General features: G+C 51.8%; 5 protein-coding genes across 5 annotated transcripts; 2 read left to right on the top strand and 3 right to left on the bottom strand.

Moving 5' to 3' along the window:
* Positions 1-293: 293 nt before the first annotated feature.
* Positions 294-1,654, bottom strand: MAA_03231 (Heat shock protein DnaJ, cysteine-rich domain protein; the record flags this gene model as incomplete). The annotated part of the gene is made up of 3 exons (XM_007821229.1): positions 294-1,374; positions 1,437-1,525; positions 1,577-1,654. The coding sequence occupies 3 exons, from the start codon at positions 1,652-1,654 to the stop codon at positions 294-296; spliced, it is 1,248 nt and encodes a 415-aa protein (XP_007819420.1).
* Positions 1,655-2,142: 488 nt separating this feature from the next.
* MAA_03230 (helicase associated domain-containing protein) lies at positions 2,143-5,178 on the top strand (the record flags this gene model as incomplete). The annotated part of the gene is made up of 1 exon (XM_007821228.1): positions 2,143-5,178. The coding sequence occupies one exon, from the start codon at positions 2,143-2,145 to the stop codon at positions 5,176-5,178; it is 3,036 nt and encodes a 1,011-aa protein (XP_007819419.1).
* A 758-nt stretch (positions 5,179-5,936) lies between these two features.
* MAA_03229 (oxidoreductase domain containing protein) lies at positions 5,937-6,811 on the bottom strand (the record flags this gene model as incomplete). The annotated part of the gene is made up of 2 exons (XM_007821227.1): positions 5,937-6,238; positions 6,286-6,811. The coding sequence occupies 2 exons, from the start codon at positions 6,809-6,811 to the stop codon at positions 5,937-5,939; spliced, it is 828 nt and encodes a 275-aa protein (XP_007819418.1).
* A 1,604-nt stretch (positions 6,812-8,415) lies between these two features.
* Positions 8,416-8,724, top strand: MAA_11148 (uncharacterized protein; the record flags this gene model as incomplete). Its single annotated transcript, XM_011413114.1, has 1 exon — positions 8,416-8,724. The coding sequence occupies one exon, from the start codon at positions 8,416-8,418 to the stop codon at positions 8,722-8,724; it is 309 nt and encodes a 102-aa protein (XP_011411416.1).
* Positions 8,725-11,817: 3,093 nt separating this feature from the next.
* On the bottom strand, positions 11,818-13,057 carry MAA_03227 (uncharacterized protein; the record flags this gene model as incomplete). Its single annotated transcript, XM_007821225.1, has 3 exons — positions 11,818-12,272; positions 12,338-12,919; positions 12,976-13,057. The coding sequence occupies 3 exons, from the start codon at positions 13,055-13,057 to the stop codon at positions 11,818-11,820; spliced, it is 1,119 nt and encodes a 372-aa protein (XP_007819416.1).
* Between the last annotated feature and the right edge of the window lie 747 nt (positions 13,058-13,804).

The following is a 13,804-nucleotide window of genomic DNA, read 5'->3' as shown; positions in this document are numbered from 1 at the left end:
GCTCGTGCGATCGGCGGGTTCCAGACAGTTCCATCATCATTCTCCAACAAGTCGTCGTGACAATAGTGGCAAAGGCACAAACACCATTCTCGTTAGCGTGAAATCATGCTCTCGCCGGTGCCGTCCAAGGGACATGGGCCTTATGAGTCAACATCTTGACGATGCCATGCACAAGCAACACTGGATACATGATGACGTGTATTATACACAATACGTATTCACCCACGTAATACCCGGTCTATATGATATCTTTATGCCAACATGTTACACCGGACTCCCCTTGCATTACTTCATCATAACTCATCTCGCGCCATGGCCGGCTCCGGTCGCCCACTATCTTTGTGCAAGTCAACGCCCTTTTTTGCCCTCCACTTTTCCCACAAATCCCAAAAGTCATTTTCCATCTTTTGCTCCATTTGGTCCGGGAGGATAACCTCATATGTGACGTAGAGATTCCCGAATTCGTGTTGGTGGCCCGGGCTCTCGCCATCCTCGTGCCATTTGGGCATGCCTTCGCCGGGGATCGTCTCGACGTGGCCGCTCTGTACCACTTGGCCGCGGGTGCGGCCGAGACGGACAACATGAGAATCGAGATGAGTAATGTTGCGCGTCCAGCCACCCATCCACGCCTCGCGGAGGGACAGCACTTCCGTCCAGTACAAGTCATCGCCTTTGCGGCGAAAGTAAGCGCCGTCTACCTTGTCGGGATTGTCTTCGGGTGCCGGCTCTTTTTCCGCAAGAGTAACAACGAGGTCGCCCGCAACCCAGTCGGGGCTCTCGTCGGCTTCGTTTTCGTACACAACCTTGGAGTCGCGAGCGGCACCCCGTTCAACCTGGAGAGTGACCGTCGTTGGCTTCCTCTCGACTCGCTGGCCATTACAAACGGGACACTTGTGCTTGATGCTCTTGCCACGACCTCCACACGCATCGCATCTCATCTGCATCTGCTGGAACATGCCTGGGGCGAGCTGTTGCTTGACAATGCGAACGCCATGTCCGCCGCAAACCGAGCACGTATCGACTTGGCCGTCTGCACTGCCTGTTCCCTCACAGGTCTCGCATATGTGCTGCCTGTTCCACTGGAACTCGGTCGTGGCACCATTGTAGAAGTCGCGAAGAGAGATCTTTATCTTTACGTCGACGTTGTGGCCGCGGGGTTCTTGGGAGGAATGGCCGTAATGACCATGGCCGCCGAAGAATCGACTGAACAGGTCAAAGGGGTCGTGGAAGCCGCCGCCTTGGCCGCCGTTCTTGTGTTGCTTGACGCCATCGTGGCCGTGACGGTCGTAAATCTGGCGGAGTTCGGCGTCGCTCAAGACTTCGTATGCCTCCGATAACTCGACGAGCTTCTGGTGAGCGCTTTCTTCATCTCCACTGTGTTTCAGTTAGCGCCATGTCTACAAGGAGATAATCTCTGCCGCAGTAGGCCAACGTACTTGCGCTTGTCAGGATGGAATTTAACCGCAAGTTTCTTATATGCTGCCTTGAGTTGCTTGTTCGTGGCTTGTTTGTCGACACCAAGAATCTAGTCAAGTTAATCTTGCGTATCGCAAAAGAGCCTTGGACATTTACATACCTTGTAGTAGTCCTCGGCGCATATCGCAAGTTGGACCAGGGCTAGCAAGGAGAGCAAGGCGAAACCGTGAAGTAACATGACTGCGCGTGGCCCCAACCGAGGGGTAAGCAGTCTAGAAAAAAGCCAGTCTGCTGAAAAAAAGAATATATTTACTCCTTTACAAGTACCGCAATCGACGGGCGGCGGGCAGTAGCAAAGGGGGTGGAATGAGAGTATGAAATGAACTGGCACCCGCTGCGATTTGGAGGGACATCAGTACTTAAGTAGGTAGTTTGGCAGTTCGAAATTCTGAATATACCAGCGTGTTAACATGGGATTCGCCCCCTGTTTGGTCTAAACGTGGAAAGTTCGACCGGGGTGGGATATTGGGAGGAGTTTATTGGTTAGAAGTACTAGATCAGCCCCACCCATCATGACGGAGTTGATGCGTCCCAAAATTCTGGAGCTCTGCGTGCTCGCTGGCGACTCTGGTTCTCTTGTCGACGGAGCAATTTTACAGCTCCTCCGCGATCTTTCGCCCGACAGTACCGCCATCCGGCCCCTCATCGTCGGCTTACTCGCCTGTCATGAGTTCCAAGAAGTACGCCTTCATCCCTATGGATGACGATGAGGTCGGTCCTCAGAAGGTCACCAAAGAAAGGAAGCAGCGGCACAGACGTGATCGCGACAAGTACGAAAAGTCATCATCTAGGACCTCCAAGTCTCGTCGAGACAAAAGTCGTTCTCGCTCACCCCGGCCCTCTTCCCACCCAAGCCGCTCAAAAAGCTATCGCCGACGCGGTGACGGAGGAGACTTCGACGATCGATGGGCGGATGAGGAACCGCCTTCCGATGACCCCGACGCGCAGGCACAAGACAATGAACCCGAGTTCAAAGAATCAGCAAGCAAGCGAGTCAAGTTGAGTCACGATGACCGTGAGCAAGACGACGCAGAATTGTCCGATGGGGCCAAGGAGGAGCTTGCCAGACAAAGGGACATTGAGGAACGCGAGGCTTTTGCAAAACGATTAAAGGAAAAGGATGATGAAAGATCCAAAAAGAACCTGCGAGATGGAGAGTCTTCATCAAGACGGAAACTGGCAGATGATGCTGCTGCCAGAGATGCTGCTCTGCCAGATCTCCGAGAAAGATCCCGTCAAGAGTATCTCAAGAAGCGCGAAACTGAGCGACTCGCACTACTGCGAAAACAGGTGGCGGAAGAGACGGCAGAGCTGCGAAGCGGTGTTCGACTGTCTGAAAAAGAGAAGTCGGAGTTTGCTAAAAATAGGGAGATTCTGCGTCTGGCCGAAGAGAGATTGAAAATCGATGATCATCGCGACGGTTATTACATGCCCGAAGACTATATAACAGAAAAGGGAAAACTGGACAGGAAAAAGAAGGAGGAAGCTCTATACAAGAGATATGTCGAAAGGGATGAATTTGGCCAAGAAAAGTTTGTCACCGAGCATGAGGAATGGGAGCAAGAACAGGCCGCCAAGGCCAAAGCGCAGATCCAGCGAGCAGAGATTGAAAATGACGACTATGATTATGTTATGGACGACCAACAATATATTCAGTGGAGCCTCGACTCACGAATGGCTGGCGAGGGCAAGACGAAGGAACAGGTGTTTTTAGAAGCCCAGATTGACGCCGCTGAGAAGAAGGCCCTTTCTATCCAGGAGACTCGCAAAAGTTTACCCATCTACCAATACCGAGATGAGTTTCTGGCTGCATTGGAGCAGTATCAGATATTGGTCATTGTTGGAGAAACTGGCAGTGGAAAGACAACGCAACTGCCCCAGTACCTTCACGAAGCTGGGTATACAAAAAATGGCATGAAGGTGGGCTGCACGCAGCCCCGTCGAGTCGCTGCAATGAGTGTCGCTGCTCGTGTGGCGGAGGAAGTTGGCGTCAAGGTTGGAAACGAAGTTGGTTACTCGATTCGTTTTGAAGATTGCACCAGCGATAAAACAATCCTCAAGTATATGACGGATGGCATGCTGCTCAGGGAGTTTATGACAGAGCCAGATTTGGCTGGGTATTCAGCACTGATGATTGACGAAGCACACGAACGGACGGTGCACACTGACATCTTACTTGCCCTTGTCAAGGATTTAGCACGGGAAAGAAAGGACCTTAAGCTTCTCATCTCTTCTGCTACCATGAATGCGGAGAAATTCGCCAACTATTTTGATGATGCACCGATTTTCAATATTCCCGGTCGAAGATACCCTGTTGACATTTACTATACGCCCGCCCCTGAAGCCAACTACCTGGCCGCGGCTATCACGACCGTTTTTCAGATTCATACGACACAGCCCAAGGGCGACATTCTCATCTTTCTCACCGGCCAAGATGAGATTGAGGCTGCGGAACAGGAGATTACAGAAACAGCAAAAAAGCTTGGCAGTAGAATAAAGGAACTGGTGATTTGCCCCATCTATGCCAACCTGCCATCAGATCTGCAAGCCAAAATTTTCGAGCCGACGCCTGAAGGGGCGAGAAAGGTTGTTCTTGCCACCAACATTGCCGAGACCAGTTTGACTATTGACGGAATTGTCTATGTCATTGACCCTGGATATGTGAAGGAAAACATTTACAATCCTGCCACTGGCATGTCAAACTTGGTTGCAGTACCCTGCTCTCGGGCATCCGCCAACCAGAGAAGTGGGCGTGCCGGTCGTGTCGGGCCCGGAAAATGCTTCCGCCTGTACACAAAGTTTGCGTACATGAACGAGATGGATGAGTCAACTACGCCGGAAATCCAGCGGACAAACCTCAACGGGGTTGTTCTGCAGTTGAAGTCGCTCGGTATCAATGAGCTGCTTGACTTTGAGTTTATGGATCCACCTCCAACAGAAGCACTAATCGGCGCCCTGAATCAGCTGTTTGCCCTGCAGGCTCTGAACCACAAGGGCGAACTAACAAAAATGGGCCGTCAGATGGCCGAGTTTCCCACCGACCCCATGCTGGCCAAAGCCGTGCTGGCTGCCGACAAGGAGGGCTGTGTCGAGGAAGTGCTGTCGATTGTCTCCATGCTCGGCGAGGCTTCCGCCCTGTTCTTCCGACCAAAGGACAAGAAAATCCACGCGGATAGTGCCAGAAACAGATTCACCGTCAAGGACGGCGGAGACCACGTCACTTTACTCAACATCTGGAATCAATGGGTGGACAGCGATTTTTCGCCAGTCTGGTCGCGCGAAAACTTCCTGCAACAGCGGTCACTTACCCGCGCGCGCGACGTGAGGGACCAGCTGGCGAAGCTTTGTGAACGAGTCGAGGTGTCACCATCGACGTGTGGCGCCAACAATCTTGGGCCTATCAAGCGTGCCATCACGGCGGGCTTCTTCCCCAACGCGGCACGGCTGCAGAAGAGCGGCGACAGCTATCGCACCGTCAAGAATAACACGACGGTGTGGATCCACCCCAGCAGCGTGCTCATGTCGGTCGACCCCCCTGAGAAGATGATTATATACTTTGAGCTGGTGCAGACAACCAAGGAGTATATGCGCGGGGTGATTCCTATTGAGCCGAGGTGGTTGGCTGAGCTGGCGCCGCACTTTCACAAGAAGAAGGATGTGGAGGCCATGGAGGAGAAGAAGATGCCCAAGAAGCAGAGATAGCATGGAGTAGGCTTGCCGCTCTTGATGAAGTTATGAATGTACATGTACTTTGCGGGACTAGCATACGGGGGGCGTATTGTCGGAAATGTATATACTTGGTACGGCGCCTGCTGGCCTTGCTAGCTTCTACATGGACGATGGTAAGAAGAATCTTGCTATTATTCTATTCGTGCTACGCCCATTTGATGTCATCTGATAGCTGCCATTTTTATGGCTAATTTCGCAGCGGAGACAGCAAGAGAAGCCATTTTAGCACTGCTACTAGTTTGGTCACGCTTGTTTAATTCCATAGGCTAAATGTGGCCAATTCATCACGACATCGAGCTGAGTCACCCTCCTGAATTAGGTAATTAGTTCTGATGACAAGTTGCCCGTGGCATCTACCAGAGTCACAAGGCATTATACTAAAAGTTTCGAAAGGCCTGCAAACAAGTCACGGTGGGTTTTGGCGCCCACAGCGGAATGGGCGCAGTGTGAAAATCGTCATCACAGTAAAGCCACAAGCGTAAATGTACAGTATGATGCAATAGCCAATGTTGAATTGAGCTATCAGGGCGATGGTCCCATATCTGTTCCATCACATGTTGAACTAGTCTGCCATGGAGGTTCTGAACATCTTCAGCGACAAGACTAGCCGTAAAATCGAGAGACTGCCGCGCCGACAATATCGTACAGATATCCTCATCCAGTCCCCATCTGTTGCCGTACGCTGTGAGTCGTCCTGGCCATCCGGAATGACGAATGGCATATGATCCCGCTTAGGGGCCGATATAGCGATACATGACGTCCGTCCGCACCGAGTACTTGACCCCCTCCGTGACGTCTGCGCCCGAGTGCCGCAGGCCGCTCTGCTGGAAAATGAGAGCGCGCCCCGTCATGGCTTGAATGTCAAAGGACCTCGTCTCGTCTTCGGAGTAGAAGCTTGTCGCACCTCCCACACAGCCTCCCTCTGGTGGTGGGGATTGCATGGTCGACGAGTTCAAGTACACGTGGATAGAGTAGAAAGAAGCGTAACGTGTCCCGTTCTCGCTTGGGGGCGAGTACGACCCGTCGTCATGTGCTGGCTCCGTCAGTCTCTATCATGGAAAGGTCTGGGATGAAACTTACCCTTGAAGTATTCCCCTTGGGTATACCTGAGGATCCTCAACCGGTTGTTGAGTCCCGCAAGTTCCCAGTGCTCAGGGTTGATAGCTGCGTTGTCCGATGTTTCGTCCAACTTTGGTGGTCTGGCCAGGACCTCTTTGACTCCCGGGGCCTCGAGACATCGGTTGAAAATCGAGTCCACCATGCCTTGGTGATCCCAGACCTTGCGCGAGCCCGAGCGGTACTTGGGGATGTGCGACTCCAAGCCTCCCCCGACGTTGATCAGCGCTGGTGACCAATCTGGTACTGCCTCCTTTGCCAGCTCCATAAATTGTTGACATTCGGGTTCCGATAGAACGTTGTCTAGAACGACGGCGATCTTGCCTTCGTACTCTGGGATACTGGAAGAAGCGAAGTCGACGTGTTCCATCTTGACGGGCTCAGGAGGTGGCCCAGCGAGGAAATCCTCGGGGATGGCGACATCGTTGTAGGTGTATTTAACGACGCGGGGCTCGCCCGCCTTGATCTCTTCTTCTGAGGCGTAGCCCATGTTGGCGGTTGCAGGATGAGCGGATTGCTGGGCGGTTGGATGCTCGAAGAAGATGGTGGTTGTTGAAGTTCAAATCGCTATTTGGAGCAGACGATTTGAGGATGAGGATTCACCTACGGAAGTGCTGGGAAACGTCGTCTTTATATATTGCGGCGCGACTGCCAGGCCGCAGCCTACAGATGTTGAACTGAGTCTGACTGAAGCTGATCATGTTTGCATGGAAAGTCGTGAATCGTGATGAGCTCCGCCTCCCCATGCACAGGTTCGTTTTCTTTATTGCATGTTTCAACGCTCGTGCAGCGAGGAGCACGCACCCGCCGAAACCTGGCTGGCCATTAGTTTATGTTCAGGTCGTCTCCCAAGAATGTACAGAGTCGACGGCACCTCTCACCGTGTCACCCCCAAGAGGCCGCAGCATGCAGCTGCACATGTACGATGGCCCCGCGGCCAGGGCGAAAGGTTGGGAAGAGAAATTGCCGTTTGAACATGCGCTGATGCCCTCCGCCTTTGTTGGGACCAGGCTTTTGCGGACGTTTGTGCCTGTGTGAAACGTAAGCTGGGGCGAAGCATCTCGTTGGGACAATGCGTCAATGACAATCAGTGCATGCATGTGGTAGCGAGGCGTCACCTGACGCGTCTGGTTGCCGAATTTCCAATCAACTACGTACTTCGTACTCTGTACCGTGACACAAAATATCACAGCCACCAGAGCTCTGACCACAGACACCTAGCAGACAGTTGAACCCTCGACACCCAGTTCCTCTGCAGAGTGCTTATTCTTGCGCCCAAGATGACCCTACTTTGATCCTGTCGCCATCCCGCACTTCGTCTCTCAGCTAAACTCCGCTTCTGCTGTCCGAGTGCGGCTCCAGGCCTCGTGAATGGCCTTGTCGTTAATGAACATGCTGTTCATCTCACACAGTGGTCCTCTGTCATCATCTTGTCGTAGACGATTGCAATTTATGACCAGACTCCAACACACAACAGAATACACGAGGCTTCACTGGCGGCCCTCACTAATATGTACTCGCGTCATAGTCCTACAGATTCATCAAAGATCATGCTCCCGGGTGGTATCAACATACTCGCCCACTCCGACGACGACATTCGATATCCCATACCCAGGACCAGAGCCGCCTTGCACAACCCGAGAGGCAATTCACAATGCCCCGAAACCTGTCAGTCGACCGAGCCACGATCCTCCGAAACACCCCCAAATGTGGATAGAGAACGACGACAGCATGAGGCAATAATTGTGACCCTGGTTCCCATTGCCGTATTTCTGGCTGCGGCCTCGATCAGCTGGTTCATCTCAGATGCCTACCTCTTCCCCTATCAACCTATTCGACGGGTTTTCCCCCGTCTCAAGACCACTACGTTTCCGCCTTAATCCGGTCAGCAAGTACGACCACCTCCCAATAGAGACCCAAAGTGGCGAAACGACCACGACGGACTTAATGACCGAGGTGAAGTACTCAAAGCTAAGTGGCCGAAGCCACCTTGTCAAAGAAATGCAACAGTTCTAGACCGTTTCCAGCAGAATAGCCGACAGGTCGATGGAATGAAACATTCTCGCCCGCTGGACAGTGAATACGATCCAGCACATGAACTACCTCACCTTGTCTGCCGCCATCATTGGTGACAAGGAAAAGAAGGCTGCCCAGTTGCAACAGCTCTTCGACGAGCAGGCAAGCAAAGCCGCCACCCAGCTGAATACGCTCCTTGTTGATGGCAAGCAACTTGAAAGCGACTTCAGTGTGCTTGCCTACCATCTACTGAATACCAGGGACCTTGCCGAGCCGGAGAAGTCTCAATTGAGTGAAGACGAAGTGCTGCTCTCGATGGTCTGGGGCCTGGTCAACCCTGCGTCTTGCAGGCTAATTTCACTGAAACATAGTGGACTAAGATCTTAATCCTTCGTTGCCGCCTTTTTTAGAACCCACGGCGTTCTTTGTCAAATGACTGGGCCACAACAAAGGCGTTGGGCCGACAACATTTCCACAACTCCAAAGAAGGTATCACGACTCGAGACCTAGGTTGGCCTCGGGCCAGAGCTATCTCGGGCTTCTAATGCTCACCAACGTCTTGGATATATAGAGTCTTTTAGTCCCTTGAGGCCTATTTATAGAACAAAGGCCTTGGTGCCTCAAAGATTGAATTGAACTTGTCATGTTCCAAGCCCAGATACACTGTCCTTGTCACATTCTTACTGCTGGGAGTCTTGGGATAAAGTAAATAACGTTGGCACCCGTAAATGGGATTCAATTTTACGCTCCGATATTCTATGCTGGCTGCATTAATTCTCAACGTAGTATCGCAAGAATATGAGATGCTGTTGGAAATAGCTTTCATTATGGCAATAGATACTTGTTCTCACTACGTATGAGCTTAATAGGTCTTATTTCCAGGCTTTACCGAGAGCTTCTCCAATTAACGTAAATCCAGTCAACATTGCATACTACTAGGCGTGGCAACAGCCAAAGGTCGCGTCGATCCAGCGGGAGCCCATGAACTGTTTGCGCGTGATTATAGCCTGATTGACATGACTCGTAACCGTTTTGTGGCATGCCGGCATGATCGGGTTAGGGTTGGATCGACGCCTTTCTCCACAGGGCGCCGGTTCGCTAGCGCCGGATTGCGTGTCGTCCAAGCTGTACAGTGTACATGGTTCGTCAGACGCCCGCATCTGCATGTCTCGCCATCTCGGGCAGACGAAGGAATCATGAAGTTCCCTGTTGCGTAGCGAGCGAGGTTATAAAAGCCAATCTGTGAATGAATGACGCCACGGCGTGAAACATGCGAATTATGACCATGACCTGTACACGTTGTATCCAAACGCAGGGAAGGATGTATGGTAGATTTGTAACCTGGTAAAATACTTGGGTTTTTACATCCAGCTAAAGCTGCTACCTTGGTATGTTGCTTATTCGATTCAAACCCTTGCATAAACAGGAAGACGTACTCGAGTTATTTATAATAGATTATTAATACGTAAGCAACCTGTCACGCAGCACGATTATATAACATGGTTTAAATAAAACAGGAGACTTTACATTTTTTATATAATCTAATAAATACAATGTAAAGCTATAAAATATCATCGCTGGGGTAAATTATATGGCACATTATATTACGAAACCATTTACCTTGATATAGTAAATTGCTTCTAATCTATTTATACTTCTGTCCTGGTGCTCCATTCTTGTATACCCCAGGCAATAAGCTTTATAGTACTCCCATCCCATCCAGCGGGCCTGAAAGAGAATTGGTCTTTTACGCTATTCGTCCACCTTGACCGGCGATTAATGTGTGCTTCGTAACTTGGGAGCCGTGGCCAGAAATGCTGCGGCTACACCAATAGCAGCAATTGTAGTACATGCGGCGAATGCATGCCGGATACCATCGTAGCAAACCAGACGAGCCTGCAGCTGAATTTCCGGCGGCAGCTTGTGGATGCCAGAAGCTGAATGTCGTATCTTGTCAATGACCTATTTGTGAAGGGGAAAAAGGTACGTTAGCTTTGGAACATCCTTTGACCACAGAAAGGAATAAAGGTTGCTTTAGAAAACAGGGCGTACTCTCCATTTATCAGTGATCCCGCTCAAAGCGCCCGGGAGACGAGCGCGGAGCGACGTTTGCACGACAGAGGTGACTGACACTCCCCAAACGCCACCGAGCAAGCGAATCAAGTACACGGTAGATGTCGCAACGGCGTGGTCTACAGGGACATGGGATTAGAACGGCCCAGATGTGTATTTGAACAGGTTGGTAACATGCGTTGGTGCTCAAACGAGGCCAGCAAGGTGAATGGTATAGATGTAGACCACGCCTTGACCTAGATTAGCCGGGAAGATGTAGGCAAAGTATTTCCAACCTAATTCAACAAATTACAAAGAGAAGACAAGAGCATTTCCCTCAGCTATTAAAGTAGAGCCGATTCTCATCATAGAAATACGCTTACTGTAGCGGGACATGGCGACCCCGGCGATCACCGAGCCGATAGGCGTCGCCAGCGAGGGGATAACCAGGCGAGCCCCGGCCCTAGACGCCGACTCCAACAGGACAACCTGAAAAAATAGGGGAACCATGAACAAGAACTGCCGAGATGTAGCAACCGGGGTCGAGAGAATGCCAAATATATTGTGGCCCTTACCCCATAGGCGGCGCACCCGGCACACGCATTCGATATCTGCGTCGCGACAGGCAGCCGGCCTTCAACGTGCGAAGAGGAATCGTGGGAATGGAAGACGTCCTGCCCTCGACGACGACTACATGGACTTGTCTGGGAACATTCTTGTCCGTTTTCAGCCGCGTAGATATATATGCCTCGTGGGCATGGCGTGGTGGAAAACGCGTGCACCCTGTGGAATATCAAGTGTTGAATCTGGCCGGGAGTCGGAAGTCAGACGGCTGCCAGTTTCGGACGCCGACCAATACGTGAGTGGCCGGACCGAGATCGGCCCCACACCGACTTGCGCCGTACGGGGACGGATGGCCAGGCGGAACGTATCAATATCTAGCTACAAAACGGCCATCGACTTTGTAAGAAGGCCACTTTCCATCATGATCATCGTCTAGTCTTGGCAGGCAATGAGTACAAGGCGGTGCAGGACTACTCCAAGATACACATGGCTTTGAATTTGTGGCCAGTCCACTTAGTTGCCAACGGGTACGCTATTTTGGGTGGGCAGCCCTGGGGTTGCACGCTTGTCAGCCGTGTGCCATTTTCCATGTGCACAAGAGGAGTCCTCAAGCTCGGCTTGTCTGGCAAATCTGCGAAAAGTATGAGGGGTTTATTTCTACGAAAATGGCAGATCCGGAAACGGGAGATGCATGTATCAAGACAGGGCAGAGTGGCATGTTTCCCACCGCACAGCACATCTCGTTGTAGGCCAAGAATGGGCAAAAAGGAGTATTCGCTTTTATACAAAACTATGCTTTGAACGCCGTCCCAGAAATACAAATGCCTCATCTTCATACGCGCCATCACTCGCCATGTCCTTGCCCTACGCGTCATAGCCATGTTTGGTTCCCAAAACGCCGTCGCCGCCACTGCTTCTCCTCCTCTTGCCAATCACCTCACGGAACCACTCGCTCAGCGTAAAGCCCCAGTGCCCAGCGACCAACACGCCCGAAAGCACATTGATGAGCTTGACGACAAACATCAAGATGCCGTCGCGGTCCTCGTTTACGGATAGCAGGATGGGCTCAATATCGTACTTGACAAAGACGCCGGGAACGTTGTATTCAGACACGCCCTTGCTCTGCTCGGTAACGGCATACTGGTTGGTAAAGATGGAACTGGAGCCGACGCTGTAGCGGGTTGGCACCACGGAGACGTAGTACTGGAATTTGTGGAAGTGGTTCTCGGCAATGTTCAAGGTGCGATCAAGAGGGTTCACCAGGGAAGGGTAGTATGAGCCAAAGGACAATTCGGAGATGATGTGTGAAAAGTTGAATTCTGCGTCATCTGTCAGTCTCCTCTTTCTCTTCCCCCTGCGAGTATTCACAAGCGTAGTTACTTACGTTCGTGGTCCAAATGGCTACCCTGGCCGCGGTACCCATGGCCTCTAGCCGTTATGTGAAAATCACCCTGCACCTTGTTCAAATCCAAGCTTCCATAGATTCGGCAGCTATCGGGGGGGCCTTTGACTCGAGGCGTCTTGGCCCATTTGGCCCTCCTCTGGCCGAGAGCCACGATGTCGTGAACGTGTTCCTCCCCAAAGCCTTCGTCGTCCAGGTTCTGCCACCCTGCGCCGGTTATGACACGGCCCTCGCTGTCTCTTCCCAGCTTATGCACACCCTTTTGGTTCACCCACTGTGACCAGCTCGTCTCGTCCATGTTCAGCTTGGAGCCGGCCAGGATGCGATCGCCAGCAGCATCCTGGACGTTGATGTGTAAATCGCCGCACTTCATGAGGATGACGGTATCGAGATTGATTTGCATCGAGTGTGAAACCCCCTTTTCAACAGCGAATGTATGGGACTCGGCGCCGCGCCACCATCGTGCGATTTCGGCCCAAAGCAGGAAGATGGACACGACTGCCATGGCCACGGTCCATTTGCCACCACCCTCGGTGCGGGTGACATATTCGGGTTTTGACTTGGCTGAAGGAATACAGAGTGAGTATGAGGTCAAGACATTGTGCGTATGCAAAACTTACGAAAGGCGTCGAATGCGCTCACAATGCTGCCTTTTGCGCCAAAGTTGTCCTCATTGAGGCCCTGCTTCTCGAAGTGATTCATGATGCATGCGGCTCCGGGAGAGGGCCAGGAACAAAAATACAACCTAGGATCGGGACTGAATATTAGTCCATCAACACCCCAGAATATATTTAGGTTTGCAGTCCAATCTTGCGAATGGACGACGTTGTGGAGGGTTGACGGGGCGCTTTGATGCTGCTCAGGTGTGTGGAATGTAATAATAGCATCTTGGGCCTTGAGGACAGCTTGACATTAAGCTCACACACAAAGAAGTGCCCCTTGTTTGAATTCCAGATGATGATTGGCTGAAGGGACAGGTTCGGGATCAAAGTCGGACCGTGTACCCTTGTGGGTCCTTTGTGAGTGCCCAGGGGCCGAGGTGAAATGATGGACGTGTTTGTGACGCGGCTCACTGGGTGCCACCAGGAGGGCAAAATCCTACCAAAACATCACAGACTCTTTTGATGGTCTCACCAGGGCGTCATGATGAGGTGGCACGGTCTTTGGGCCAACCCTTGTCAAGTCGCCAGTTACAACATCAGCAGGAAAACAGCTTGTCAACGTCATGCGGCCTCTGCACGCCATCAGACAGACCAGATCAAGAACTGATGGCGCCAAGCATGGAGAAAAGCGAATTTACCTCGAGCAACACTTGCAGGGTTGCTCACGCGGTTTCAGGGAACGCTGAACCAGGCATTGGAGGCACAAGCGAGAGGAATGGCTGTGCCATGTCCATCTTCCATATCCACAAGCGGCGTGCTTTGGCCTAGCTCAGCCAAGGCGCCAAAA

Source organism: Metarhizium robertsii (genome assembly GCF_000187425.2).
Source record: "Metarhizium robertsii ARSEF 23 chromosome Unknown MAA_Scf_4, whole genome shotgun sequence".
Taxonomy (NCBI): Eukaryota; Fungi; Ascomycota; class Sordariomycetes; order Hypocreales; family Clavicipitaceae; genus Metarhizium; species Metarhizium robertsii.
The sequence above is the reverse complement of the archived record's forward strand: the minus strand, read 5'-3'. Positions and strand labels throughout refer to the sequence as shown.